This window comes from Mustela putorius, unplaced genomic scaffold, assembly GCF_011764305.1.
Source record: "Mustela putorius furo isolate JIRA1106 unplaced genomic scaffold, ASM1176430v1.1 tig00000281_pilon_pilon_pilon, whole genome shotgun sequence".
In the NCBI taxonomy this organism is placed as follows: Eukaryota; Metazoa; Chordata; class Mammalia; order Carnivora; family Mustelidae; genus Mustela; species Mustela putorius.
This window is the reverse complement of record NW_025421343.1, coordinates 32,270,641-32,285,032: the sequence shown is the minus strand read 5'-3', so window position 1 is coordinate 32,285,032 and position 14,392 is coordinate 32,270,641. Positions and strand designations below refer to the sequence as shown.

General features: G+C 48.4%; 1 protein-coding gene across 2 annotated transcripts; it reads left to right on the top strand.

The window, feature by feature from the left end:
* Positions 1-1,137: 1,137 nt before the first annotated feature.
* Positions 1,138-11,910, top strand: FKBP1B (FKBP prolyl isomerase 1B). 2 transcript variants are annotated; one of them, XM_004745899.3, is made up of 4 exons: positions 1,138-1,329; positions 4,808-4,855; positions 10,108-10,220; positions 11,305-11,910. In XM_004745899.3, exons 1-4 carry the CDS (start codon positions 1,293-1,295, stop codon positions 11,431-11,433), a joined length of 327 nt encoding a protein of 108 aa, XP_004745956.1. In that variant the 5' UTR covers positions 1,138-1,292; the 3' UTR covers positions 11,434-11,910. The 2 variants fall into 2 exon arrangements, with proteins under 2 accessions (XP_004745956.1, XP_004745957.1); XM_004745900.3 differs by having other exon boundaries at positions 11,260-11,910.
* The last annotated feature ends 2,482 nt before the right edge of the window (positions 11,911-14,392 follow it).

Genomic DNA, 14,392 nt, shown 5'->3' with positions numbered 1-14,392 from the left:
CCTGGGAGACTCTAGGCCACGCCGTGAAGCAGTCCATGTGGAATTTCAGATGCTGACCCTCACAGTACAGTCGACCATCATCTTTCTTGAACAAAACAGCCAGTCCTCCTTCAGCGATGCTGATAACCTGAAGTCTGGCCTAACCACCTGGGACAGTGGGGGGCAGGGGGGCCGGGGGGGGGGGAATGGAGGAAGAACACTCTAGGGCCCATTCTGGATGCCTCTGCTCAGGCGTTTATCCTCGTGCCTATATTCCAGTACCACTGGTCAGAATCATGGCCTCGCGTCAATTTTTAAAACAAGGCATGGAAAAATGAGAGAAAAAGAGAGGGAAAAATTAAAGTTCCATTCATTCTTCAAGCAAATGTTATCTCCTCCAAAGATACCTTTCCAGATTCCTGGAACTCTTTTGGGTGGAGGTGAGGGGTCTGGCGTGGAAGAGGAGCTCAGGATAGAATTTACTCATTCATCCCACAGCACGAATCACTCCACGCTGTAACTAACTCTCCGTGTCCCCACCCGTCCCAAATTTCGTTCTCTGGTGATAGCGATTCTGCCTTAGTTTAATTGGTATCCGCAGGGCGCAGTTCTTTGCCTTGAAAGGTTGGAAGTTCCCTATGAGTGGGGCAGAAGGGATGGTGAATAGGGGTTTAGGGTGGTTGCAGTAGGGTAATGACTGGTTTCCTCCCTTCCTGCCATCCCATTCCCTCCCAGCCCCCGCCCCCCCTACCCCACCGCGCGTCAGAATGCTCCTACATTCCGGGCAGTCGAGCCTAGGGTAAATACCTCTCAGGTGTTTCCTTAACGTTCTGAACTCCAGTGAGCGCATGTACTTAAAGTGTTGGTTTAGTTGCCGGCTTTCCCCTAGTCTGTGGGACCGGCTTGACTCCCCAGAGCTTAACACAGAGTACATGCTAGATAAATGTGTTGAACGGATGGATAGATCGATGGATAAATGGATGGATGGATGCATAGATGCGCGGGTGTCTCATGCCTTCCTCCCCATCCTCCGCAGTTGATGACCGTAAGCCTGGCCAAGCTAGGGAGCAGCCGCGTCAGGGTCCCTTCCCCCGGGCCCCGCCCCAGTCGACCCCACCTTTCCGCGCCGCTCCGCCCCGCCGCCCCCTTCCCCGTGGCCCCTCCCCGCGCAGGTCCCGACTCCCGCCGCACCTCCTCCGGCTCTGCAGTGGCGGCGGGGAGGCGAGCCGGAGCGCCAGCGGGGCCAGGGCCGGAGCCGAGCCGGGGTCGGGGCAGCAGCGGGGACCCTCGGAGGCGGGGCCAGTGGGACTGCGATGGGCGTGGAGATCGAGACCATCTCCCCAGGAGACGGTACCGGGCGGCGGAGCCGGGGGAGGAGGAAGGGTCCCGGGGCGGAGCCGGGCGGGCGGGGGTCTGATTCAGAGGTGGCGCGGAGGGTGCTGAGTCGGGGGCGGACATAGGATGGGGGCGGCGGGAGGAGACCCCAGATAGGATTGTTGGGGGTCTAGCAGACGATCCTCCACCATCCCCTTCCGCGCCGGCTCACCTAGGGGATCGAAGGCGGTGGCCAGGAGGCGGGGGTCTGCGGCCCGCCACCGCCCCGGGGGCTTCGGGCCGCCGCCGCCGCGGCTGCAACCACTCACTTATCTGCTACTGCTGATTTCCCAGGGCAGGGCTTTAGTTAGCTCTGCTTTCCCTGTCTGCTAGGTGAGCCCTGGGGACAGCTGGAAGGGATCCCTTCTGCTTGGGGCAGCCCTTTCTAACGCGCCCCCCTCCGGGCCTCCGGTCGGGCGGCCCCTGTGGGCTGGGCGGTGAGACGTAGTGGGGACCCAGCCAGTCTGGGAAGGAAGAAGCGCTCCCTCCGCCGCCTCTGCATCTTGCTTTATCCTCCCCGCCCCACTCAGCCTCTCCAGCCATCCTGTACACTCCCATGGCTTTCATTACCGTCTGCAAACCGATGGCCTCCAAACTTAAGCCTCCAGCCCAGACCTACGACCCGAGTTCAAGGTGGTCCGTTTATCCAACTGCTGCTCGACCTCTGTCTGGATGTCCCATGGATACCTAATTCAGAAAGTCCAAAACAACTCCTGCGCCTTGTCCTTCCCACTCCCAAGCACTCCTCTGTTATTCCCCTTTCCCTGCCCCCGGGACTGGCACCACTACTTTACACGCCAGACATCTCTTGCATAAATGGGTTTGGATGTGCAAGAATAGCCATTTTTAAATTTTTTAAATGAAACTTAATCCAGTCCAGAGCCTCCATTTCTGCAGAATTTGACAGACAGACTTCATGTGAGACCTAACTGACAGCCCCCACCCCTCCTAGGAAATTAGAGGACCTCTTGGTTCCAGGCCACACTCCTTGTTAAAAGGCAGTGGTCTCTCGAGGTCCCGGGCCCTTACCCCATCACCAGGCAGGTATGGACAGGTTTCTTTGTCCACTCTGGGAACCATGATGCTGAGTCCCAGGAACCGTCACCCTGAGACCTCGTCACACCCCAGAGCCCTGCCACTGAGTTCTGCCAGAGGGCTGGAGGCCTCTTCTCCCTTCCCTGGCTCGAAGTAGCCTTTATCGTTTTCTCTAGTTATCCTCTCTCCCTGGCCAAGGACAAGGGGCATTTTCTCTTGAGGGAGATTAGATTTTTAGAGAAAGCCTGGAAGAGCTTTGGCCTTCTGCTTTCAACTGTCTAAACCCCTGAGTCCAGCAAGAAGACACGGAAGGGCCGAGCTATTGTACTGTTAGCACTGGGGACACCGCATCTTGGTTGAGCCCCACAGCAAGTCTGACAGGACTCGTCCTTCTGCTGAACATCTCTAGGCTCCATCCCATTAGTCCCCGCCCTGGTTCTGGCCACCATCATCTCTCACCTGGATTTCTGCACATCTTCTGAACTAGTCACCCCACCTCCACTCTTGCCTTTTTGCCTTCCATTGGGTCTCCCTAACTCACCACCTATTTTCCACACCATAGCCTGAGGACCCTTTAAAATGCATGTGTGACCTTTCCTGTCCCATTCTACTGACCCCCACCCCACCTCCCTGCCTTGTGTTTTAATGAGCCTTCCCTTTCGTTCTCCAGACAAATGGTGATCTAGTCTAGTCTTACCTTCCACAGTCAAGCCTCCTCTCTTACTACAGCCCCTACCCCCACCACCATCTTCTTCTCCAACTTCAACAAGCTCCTGCAAAGTGGTTAAACACACCAGCATTCTGCAAATATTTATTGAACACGTACTCTGTGCTAGGCCCTGGGGTTACAGCAGTGAGCCAGACAGGGCTTGCACTAGTGCTCGACTGGCCCTTTGAATGTGTTGTTCTCTCTTCCCAGATTATCTCCCTTTATTTCCTCTGGCAAACTATTAATCCTTTAAGATGCTTTCCCTGACTCCCACAGAGTCTTCAACGTGTTGACTCAGTTGTTAACCACCCTAAGCTTTGCCATCCAGGCCTGTGGCTTTAAATTCCGCCCAGATTGATACCTCCAGTGCAGACTCTCCATCTGCCTACTTGCAATATAAACTCAGATGTCTAATAGGCATTTCAAGATTGCCAGCTGCTCAAATCTGCTCCTCCCCAGTCCTCCCCACCTGGAATTAGTTCACGGTCCATCCTGTAGCCCAAACTGAAAACCCAAGCATTGTACTCAATTTCTCCTTCTCCCTCCTCCTGGACCCCATCCCCACTCTGTTAATGTACCCTGTCAGCCCCGTTTCCCAAGTATATCTATTTTGCTCTATTCTCTGCTGCCACCACATTAATTCAAGCCATAATTGATTTCCTGTCTGGATTATTGCAAGAGGCGCCTAATCGTCCATCCTACACGCAGCAGCCAGAGTGATCTTATAAAATCTTAATTCAGATTATGTCATTCTCTTACTTAAAATCCTCCAGTGGCTTCTTATTTCTTATTGCACTTGGAGTTAAATCCAGCGCCGCGCTGCGCCCCCTACCCCCCGCCGTGATCCGGCTCTTTCCCACTTGTGTCCCTCGCCCTCTCTTCTTTCCAGCCACAGGGCCTTCGGTTCTCTTCTTCAAATGCTCCAATCCTTTTCTGTCTCAAAGTTGATGTGCAGGCAGCTCCCTCTTCCTGCAGTGCTTTCCCCAGCATCTTATTCATCTTTCAAGATTCAGCCCAAATGTCACCTTTTCTGAGAGGCCATCCTGGACCCCCTTTTCTAAAACGGCCTGTCCGTCACGTCTGTCTTTAACTTGTCATTGTGTTTCTTTTCCTTAGAGAATTATCATGATTTATAATCGTCTTGTTTATTTGAGTACTGTTTCTTTCTCTCCACTAGAATGTGAACTCCAGAGGAGTAGGGATCTTGTCTGTATGGTTTACTGCCGGGTCCCTGAAATCAGGCCCAGGCTTCGGCATGTAGTAGGTTCTGTAAATATGTGTGAAGGATTATGCTTCTTAATCCTTGATTGCAGCCATCATCCTGCATTATAATCGATTATTTATTTATGTGTCTGTTTCCCTGACTTCACCATGAGTTCATAGATGGCTCTGTGTTTCTGGAATCTGGTCCAGGCACGTCATAGGCTGTCAGTCGATGTCTGGGGAATGAATGAAGGAAAGGGAAAGGAGAAGTTGAAGAAAGGAAAATAACAAGGAGAGAGTGGAGTGGAGGAATGCAAGGGAATAAAGTTCAAGTCAAATAGAGGTGAAGGGACCAGCCTGGCTCATACAAGGCACAGAGCCGGAAGTAGAGCCGTGGGCATCCCCATGGTGTGGAGGGGAGTGTGGGCCAGACCTTCGGGTCACAGGCACACCTGAACATCCCAGGGGACTTTTCCTAATACCTTATTCGTTCACGTCTCTTTGCAGGAAGGACGTTCCCCAAGAAGGGACAGACGTGTGTGGTGCACTACACAGGTAGGCTCCCCTCACTTCTTGAGCCAGCCTTGTGCATACAGGAAAGGAAGCTTGCAAGGATACCCCTTCCCCACTTGTCCCAGCAGGAGCTGCGTGTGGAACCAGCCTCTAGCTGAGCCAAGCCACCTCCATTCTCTTCCCTCTGTGGTGGGCAGCGTGGAGCTGGGCCCTCCTGGTCCTGTCTGATATGTAGAAGTCCCTTCTTAAAGCCCTGAGAGCCCTGATCTTCCCTGTAGACTCGTCTCTCCTCCTACAATGTTGTTAGAGAAGAGGAGGTTGACTTCCTCAGCATTTCCTTCCTTTCTTTTTTTTTTTTTTTTCCCAAAGATTTTTATGTATTTAATTGACAGAAGTAGGCAGAGAGGTAGGCAGAGAGAGAAAGGAGGAAGCAGGTTCCCCACTGAGCAGAGAGCCCGATGTGGGGCTCGATCCCAGGACCCTGGGATCATGACCCAAGCCGAAGGCAGAGACTTTAACCCACTGAGCCACCCAGGCGCCCCAGCATTTCCTTTCTTTTTTCAAAAACAGACTATTCGACTGGCTTACTGTTATTGAGTACCTACTGTGTGCGACATGCTGTGCTGGGCACTGGGGACACACAGATGAAAAGGGAGGATTCCTTCCTTCTTTGGGGAGTTTGGAGAGTGGGACAGACCCATGATCCAGAGGCTCTCAGGCAGTGTTGGGAGGGTGACAGGAATGCCTGTCTCAAGGTGCCGTGGGAATGGGAGAAGGGCCCCACACCTCTGCTGATCCCTCTTGGATGCTCTATACTGGAAGGTCAGGTGGGCTGAGGAACATTCTAGATGGAGTTCCTGAGGTCTGCTGGCAGGAAGATCACGAGCAGGTATTTGTTCCCAGAGGAGTGAGCGCTCTGCCTTGTGACCTGCTTCCCAATGTGGCAAACTTGGTGACAGCCACTTAGCAGACAGCAAGGCCAGTTTAGTTCCTAGGACGCATTCAGATGGGGCCATTTTTAGCAGTTCTCTGGGCCAGTGTGAAGTGCCAGGTTAAATCTAGGCAGACAGTGTGGGTATTTCTCAACAGCTGTGTTGCCGGTCGCTGACGTCAGTGGGCTAGAGCTGTGTTTTATCTCCCGGTGATGTGGCCTAATTACCATGAGTCCTCTGGGGCCTCTGACCTGTGTAATTGATTTATCTGTTCTACATGTTGTAGACAGACCAGTACTTATCAAGTTACTAAAACCACAACATCCTTTTGCAAAGACTTTTCACAGTAGATACAGAGAGCAGGTGATGTGCATTAAACACTAACATTGGACATGAGTGCCTCTAGTTTAGGGAGGGACTGTTTCCTCAAACCTAGAGGGGACTGTATGGGACTTTTTGGTAAACTCCTTAATTAAATATGAACACAGTAGAGAACATAAATCTGAGATGTACAGCTCAATGAAATTTTTCGAAGTGATTACACTTAAATATAACCACCACCCAGATCAGCATCTACATTTCCAGAATGAGCTCCGGTCCAGGCATCTACCTAATCTCTCCTCCTAGTCATCAGACCTCTTTGAAGGTAACCAGCATACCTTTGTCCCCATCAATTGGCTGGCTTGTCCTCTTATTGAATATCATAGAAATGGAATCATAGAGTCTGCACTCTTTTGTGTTTGGCTTATTTTACTCAATATTATGTCTGTGAGATTATGTTGGTTCTTTTTTTTTTTTTTTTTAAGATTGATTTATTTATTTGAGAGAGAGAATGCACATATGAGCAGGGGGAGGGGCAGAGAGAGAGGGAGGGAGTGAGAATCTCAAGTAAACTTTGCGCTGAGCATGGAGCTCAGCATGGGGGCTCGATCCCATGACCCTGAGATCATGACCTGAACTGAAATCAAGAGTCAGATCCTTAACGGATTGAGTCACCCAGGGGCCCCTAATTTGTTCTTTTTTATTCCTGTACAGTTTATTGTATGATGAATAAATTATAATTTATCTTTGCAACAATTGATGAACATTTGGGTTGTTGATAGTTTTTGGCTATTATGAATAGTATTGCTTTGAACAGTCCTGTAGGTGTCTTTTGGTGGACATATGTACACATTTTGGTTGGTATACACCCAGAAGTGGTGCTACTTGGGCACAGGATTATATAGCAATGCTCAGCTTTATCAGATACTGCCAGACAGCCTCCCAGAGTTGTCCTGCCGATTTCCACTGCCATCAGCCATATACGAGAGTTGCAGTTCTCCCGCATCCTCATCGACACTTGGCATCACCTTTTTTGTTTTGTTTTTGGCCCACCGAGGTGGGTGTCTGGTGGTATTTCATTGTGGTTTTTTATTTGCACTGCCCTGATGACTAATGAAGTTGAATACCTTTTCATGTGCTTACTGGCCATTTGGATATACTCTTTAGTCTCTCATGTTTTGTCCAATATAAAAATTGGGTTGGCTGTCTTTTTCTTATTGACTTATGGAAATTATTATTATTATTATTATTTAAGAGAGAGAGAGAGCATGGGGGGGGGGGACAGCAGGAAAGGGAGAGAGAGAATCTTAAGCAGGTTTCACACCTGCACAGAGCCTGACCTGGGGCTCAATCTCACAACCTTAGATTATGACCTGAGCTGAAATCTGGAGTCAGATGCTTAACCAACTCAGCCACCCAGGTGCCCCAGGAATTCTTTATATATTGTAGATACAAATCTTTTGTTAGTTATACTGATTCAAATCACCACCCATGCCAGCGCTTGTCTTTTTACTCTCTTAATGGCATTTTTATCAATAGAAGTTCTTTATTTTATTTGAAGATTTTATTTATTTATTTGTCAGAGAGAGAGAGAGAGAGAGAGAGAGAGCGCGCACAAGTAGGGGGAGCAGGAGGCAGAGGGAGAAGCAAGCTTCCTGCTGAGCAGGGAGCCCGATGCAGGACTTGATCCCTGGACTCTGGGATCTTGACCTGAGCTGAAGGCAGATGCTTAACCAACTGAGCTACCCAGGCGCCCCTAGAAGTTCTTAATTTTAATGAAGTCCTACATACCGATCTTTTCCTTTATAGTTAGTACTTTTGTGTTCAGTTCAGAAATCTTTGTCCCTAGGTCATGAAGATATCCTTCTGTTTGTTATCTTGTAAAAGCTTTATTATTTTATTTTTCATATTTAAGTCTCTCATTCAGCTGGAATCAGTTTTTATGTGTGCATAAGGTAAGGGTCTAGGTTCATTTTTTTTCTCCATATGGACATGCAATTGATCTAGCACCATTAATTATTTTTAAAAAATCATCCTTTATCTGCTGCATTGCCATGACACCTTTGTTGAATCAGGTCACCATATATATGTGCTTCTGTTTCTGGGCTGCATGGTTTCGGCTGAACTTGTAGCAGTAGATGACTACATATGGTCCGAAGTATATTGAGTCAGGTAAAACCTGAAGAAGTTGGGAAATGAGAAAGCAGTTTTCAAAGGGAATGTGTGTGTGAATAGTCGTATGTGTACTTGTCCAAGTATGCATCTTGTTGAATGTATGTAGATTTGTGGATTTAAATCTTCTCTTTGAATCTGTTTGACCATTGGGTCTTTCTAATGAATGTGGGTGCATAAGTGCCGATGAGCTCGCACAGGTATCTCTATCTTAGCAACCTGTGTGTGTGCCTGAGTTTGTATTCGATCTCCTTAGTATCCATCTGTGTAGCCGCAGGGTTTTCTCCTTTGCCTGATTTTGTACCCAGAGTAAGAATCCCTTTTATTCTACCCAGAAAGCAGGAAAATGAGACTGCCCCTTGCATACATTTAAGTGGTAGCAATTAGGAAGTGGAGTCATAGATGCTCACACACTAAGCCTGTCTCTATCTCTCGTGTTAAACATGACAGAACTGAGGCCATGAGAAAGGAAGTGATTTACCTAACTTTACACAGGGAGTTATTGCCAGCATGAAGTCAGAATCCCGTCTCTGAACTTACGGGCCAGATTTTTCTCTGGTCTAAAATTGCCTTTTGTTGTGATCTGCGGGGTGCAGGAAGAAATCGTGGGAGGGCATCGTTTATAGAAGGTCTGATCTGGGGCACCTAGGTGGCTCAGTTCGTTAAGCAATTGCCTTCTTTCGGCTCAGGTCATGATCCTGGAGTCCTGGGATCAAGTCCCACATTGGGCTCCCTGCTCAGCAGGGAGTCTGCTTCTCCCTCTGACCTTTCCCCTCTCCCGCTCTCTCTCTCTCAAATAAATAAAATAAAATAAATCTTTAAAAAGAAGGTCTGATCTTTGAGCCAATCATCAATATGATCTAAAAACAGAAAAACAGCTCTTGAGCCTTAGTCGGCAGGAATGAGACAATATTTGTACCTCAGGGATGACAAGGCAACTGCACTTGGAGGCAGCATTGAGCTGTTCCAGGTTCAAATAGGCCCTTTTTATGGGGTCTGGTGGCCACCCTTGACTGGGTCACTTTGCTCTGTTCATTGCCGGAAGGAATGATATGGCTTTTGGGTTTTGCATGTCAGGGAACCTTGTGAAAAGCAGGTGGGGAGGCAGCCTGAGGCAGAAACATCCTTGGGCGGAGGAAGTGACACAGAAAAGGCTGTAAAGCACAGAGGTATTTGAGAAAGGTGTGACCTGAATAGGACATGGGGGGAAAGGCAAGGCAGGGGGAAGCAGCGAGGGTTATCAGACAGGCAGCCGCTGGGTCTGGAAGTGCCTGCACGCAGTGTAGGCCTTTCGATTCTGCCTCCGGGAGCTCCTGCCGGAACGGAGGAAGGAGAGTGAGTGCAAAGACAGTTAGAGGGTGTCCCGTACACAGGTGAGACACGATGGGGATGTGGTGGAGTCATGGGGTGGTAGAAGAAACGGAGAAAGTATGTAGATTGCAGAGATGCGTAGGACTTCGTAGGCTGTGTGTGGGGTAAGGCAGAGCAAAGTATTGGGGTTTCTTGCTTAGGTGACAGGGCAGGTGGGGAGATTGGAAGAGGCACAGGTTTTTGCAGAATAGGAATTCCGTTTTATTTTATTTTTTTAAAGATTTTATTTATTTATTTGACAAACAGAGATCACAAGTAGGCAGAGCGGCAGGCAGAGAGAGAGGGGGAAGCGGGCTCCCTGCTGAGCAGAGAGCCCGATGCAGGACTCGATGCGGGGCTCGATCCCAGGACTCTGGGATCATGGCCTGAGGCGAAGGCAGAGGCTTTACCCGCTGAGCCACCCAGGTGCCCCAGGAATTCCGATTTAGACAGGTGGCCCCAGATCTGGGAGTTGAGTCCTGGCCGCCGCCCTTCTCCATCCTCTTCTTGCTTTCACAGGAATGCTCCAAAATGGGAAGAAATTCGATTCGTCCAGAGACAGAAACAAACCTTTCAAGTTCCGAATCGGCAAACAGGAAGTCATCAAGGGTTTTGAAGAGGGTGCAGCCCAGGTAAGATGGGGGGATTTGGGGAGTCTAGGCTCAGTACGCTGCTGCCCTTGCCCTATTACAGACCGCCGTGGCTTGGCCTCTACTGCCAGGAATGCCAGCCTGGCTTTGTGCCCCCACCCCTTCCCCCTCATTGCCAGCATGACCCCTTCAAGTCACACTGGGGGCTCTCAGTCCAAACACATCCCTCCAGGCTTGCTCGGCACTAGCTTTGGAGGCCTGTGAGCCACCAGCTGTCTGGGACTGAGGCAGCAGGAGAGTTGGAGGGTGGAGAGACCCAAGTTTTTTGTTTTGTTTTAACTTAAAAATTTCAGACTTGCAAAAATATCACAGAAATAGTTCCGATATATTCTTTACCCAGATTCCCCACATGTGAACGTTTTACATAACCGTAGTACAATGATCAAATTATACATGTGTTTGTGATCAATGATACATTAACATTGATACAGAACTATGAACCGATCCATTCAATTTTGGGGGTTGGTTATTCAAAATTTAAAAATCGATTTATTCAAATTTCACCGCTTTATTAAAATTTCACCTGTCCTACCAGTGCCAGGTGTTGATGACTGCTGTGGTGAGCCCTGGTGCATGCCCTTCTCCCTCGGTCTCCGAGGCCATTCAGTGCTCTGTTAGAGTAGGTGCCTCAGCCCTCCCCACCTCGCGGTGGCCTCTGATTGCTTCACGTCTTTAATGGACTGCTCCTGTTAACTCCTTGAGTGTATACTTGGATGTGTGCCTTTTATACAACCTTTTTATGTTCTTTTGGAAGAGGGTGAGGAACGATTATGAACAAATCCAAGTCTTGGGGCCATGCGCTAATTGAGTAACCAGCAGTGGTTGTTGGATGAATGGATTTGGGACTGCTTTGGTGGAAGTGACTGCCCCACAGTCGAGTCTCTGCTGGTCTGAGGCAGAATCTAAATCCTGCGTCACTCCAGTGTGCCACTCAGAAAATTCGTCTCAGATCTTCAGAGTTAACCTTGAGGATGGTGTGGGAAAATGCCATAGTTATTTTACTTTTTTCTTTTAAATCAAGCTGGGTCCTCTTTCTCCTCTCCCCATCTGCCCCCATCCCTGCTAGATGAGCTTGGGGCAGAGGGCGAAGCTGACCTGCACCCCTGATGTGGCGTACGGAGCCACGGGCCACCCTGGTGTCATCCCTCCCAATGCCACTCTCATCTTTGACGTGGAGCTGCTCAACTTAGAGTGAAGGCAGGAAGGAACTCGAGGTGGCTGGAGATGGCGGCTGCTCACCCTCCTAGCCTGCTCGGCCACTGGGACGGCTCCTCCTGCTCGGGGCTCTTGATCAGTGCGCTAACGTCACAGCCCCACAGCATTTTCCGTGCTCTGCCCAAGTTGCTCCGTATGTGTTCGTCATCGTTCACGCGCATCTTTGCTTGAGGAAACTTTGGTTGCAGATCAAAGCATTTCAGGTTGTGCATTTTGCGTGATGCATGTCGTAGCCATTTCTGACCACAGAATACAGATTTCTTGTTCGCACAATCTACACTGCCTTACTTAAGCCAGACACACAAGGTGCTCAGACATGAAATGTACATGGTATACACAGAGGGACTTGAGCCAGTTACCTTTGCTGTCACTTCCTCTCTTAGAAATTCTGTTGGCTGCTGACTTACACAATGTCCTCTTTGGAAATATGTAAAATAAAGGCTAAGTGCTTCACAAATTCCTGTCCGTCCTTATTGCAGGAAGGAAGTGCTTTAAGGACTCCATGAGTCAGTTGCCCTTGGGAAAGAGTGGAAGGGAGCCTTCCAAGTAGCCAGGAATGATAAACGGCTGTGATGTGAGTTCTGTACATGCTTGGCCTTGTTCTATGTATTTTTAAATGAAATTGCCACCAACCCTCTAAGCAGCCCTACAAGGTAAGTATTAACTTGCCACTCACCTCACAGGCTCAGAATTCTTCTCTGATTGAAGGGACATATTATGTTCAAACCCCATAGCCAAGCAATGTGGCGTTAAGATCTCAACACTTTACGTGACCTTGCAATGTGTTTGGACTTAGAGGGACAAGTTCCCCACACCCAAATGGAAAAGACCACCACGCCTGAACAAATGAAGGTGAGTTAGGTCTTGGAGCTATACGCTAACTTACACTGGGAAGTTACTTTTGAAAAGAATGTGTGGTTCTGAGCTTGTTTTTGCGTTTATCTAGTTTTGCCCTTACACTGGGGTATTATGATTCTGAACTTGTTTCCATATGTACTGCATATTTTCATCTATATTTACTGTTAACTTATGGGAATTTCCAGTTGGGTTTTATAACCAGCCCACTGTGGAGCCTGGGGCAATGTGGCTAAAGAATTTTTTTTTGACATAGCTGAGAAAATTTCTTAGCCATAGTCAGGGTTATTCTGTCAGTGAGGACTTGGAATTAAGATTGAGAGGCTGGTCGGTCAGTACTTACTTTCCTGCATAGATTCACCGATACGTGTCACATAATGTCATACATGAGATACGGGTCCATGTCATCTTAGCTGCTTCATCTACCCCTTTTGTCTCCAGGAAGCCCTGGGCTGTATTCCTCTGCTGAGGATCGAGGAGTTAAGAGGCAGTGCTTTAAGATGGAGGAAAAGAAATGAGAAAGGGGGTGCTTTGCTTTTAATTACCTGATTCCTGGTCTCACTTCTGTTGTGGGAGCAGACCAGCCAGAGGGTGCTGCACCCATTCCCTTCTGGTTTTTTTCTTCCTTCAGCATGTCTTAGTCCCCAGCTTTTCTCAATGACACAGATGTCTGAAAATTTCTTAGGACTTTGCCTGTATAAGAGACGTACTCTTGTTTTCTGCTGTGACATCAATAGTATAAAATTAAAAATGGCATCAAAGACCATTTCGGGTGTCCACTGTGGAGCTGAAGAAAAATCTCAGTGTAGAGTATTCATAGGCTAGGTGGTCATGGGAGATATCCGCGAAGAAAACCAAAACACACCAATGTGAATGAACAACTACTGGCTAGCACCTGGAAAGAATATGCTAGGCCTCGCAGGTCCTGCGTTCCTGGCGCTCTTCAAAGGTGATGCAGAAAATTATGCTAACAAGTTTGGACACTGTCCTGTGAGAGCCATGTGAAGCAGGGAAGTGGTAATGAGATCTTTGTCTTACAGTCATTTTCAAATTTCCAGTCTATTCATACAAAATCTTTCTTAGAAACTCAAAATTTAACCTAGGTGGATGTAAAGCAGCTCTGGCACACGTCTTTACCCATACATGTGCATGAACACAAAACCATCATCCCTTGTACTCTTAAAAGGAGTCTCAGAAATAGCCTTCGATGCCTGGTGTAGAAGACTGATGAAAAGTCCATCCTCAGCATCTTAGCACACACAGGCTTGGTGCAGAGTTGGTGCTCAATATTTATCTACAGAATTCCAGTTCTTTTAAGTGGGACAGGCCACAAAACTGCCAAACTGGAGTTTTTAAAGTTTTTTTTTTTTTTTAAAGGTTTTATTTATTTGACAGAGATCACAAGTAGGCAGAGAGGCAGGCAGAGAGAGAGGAGGAAGCAGGTTCCTCGCTGAGCAGAGAGCCTGATGCAGGGCTTGATCTCAAGACCCTGGGACCATGACCCGAGCCGAAAGCAGAGGCTTTAACCCACTGAGCCACCCAGGCGCCCCAGGAATTTTTAAAGCTTTGAAGTAATTTCTACATTCAACGTGGGGCTTGAACTTACGACCCCAAGATCAAGAGTCACATGCTCTACTGACTAAGCCAGCCAGTTGCCTCACAATTGGAATTTTTAATTTTAAAATTCTTTTAAAGATTTATTTATTTGAGAGACAGAACTGGGTGGAGGGCAGAGGGAGAGAAACTTAAGGAGACTCCACATTGAGCATGGAGCCCAGCATGGGGCTCAGTCTCACGACGCTGAAATCTTGACCTGAGTTGAAGCCAAGAGTCGGACACTCAGCTGACTGTGCCACCCAGGCTCCCTAGACAATTGGAATTTTAAAAACTCTTAGCCTTAGGTCATGAGATTCAGCTAACAGATGTACTGATCCAAAGGATGGGACTGGCTATAATTGTCAATAGAAGCAATTTCCCCTTGTTATTAAGTTAAAAAAACCGCACTAGGGCAAGCCAGTCTGCCACTTAGACAAAGCACACTCGAAGCCTGTTTTCCCCTTACAAAAAGTCTTCTAGCAAATTAT

What these genes read in the sequence shown, in the direction of transcription:
- FKBP1B (XM_004745899.3), top strand. Translation starts at nt 1,293, where the DNA reads ATGGGCGTGGAGATCGAGACCATCTCCCCAGGAGACG. An exon ending in GACCATCTCCCCAGGAGACG is followed by an intron (nt 1,330 to 4,807) that starts GTACCGGGCGGC and finishes GTCTCTTTGCAG; the next exon opens with GAAGGACGTTCCCCAAGAAG. An exon ending in GTGTGTGGTGCACTACACAG is followed by an intron (nt 4,856 to 10,107) that starts GTAGGCTCCCCT and finishes TTGCTTTCACAG; the next exon opens with GAATGCTCCAAAATGGGAAG.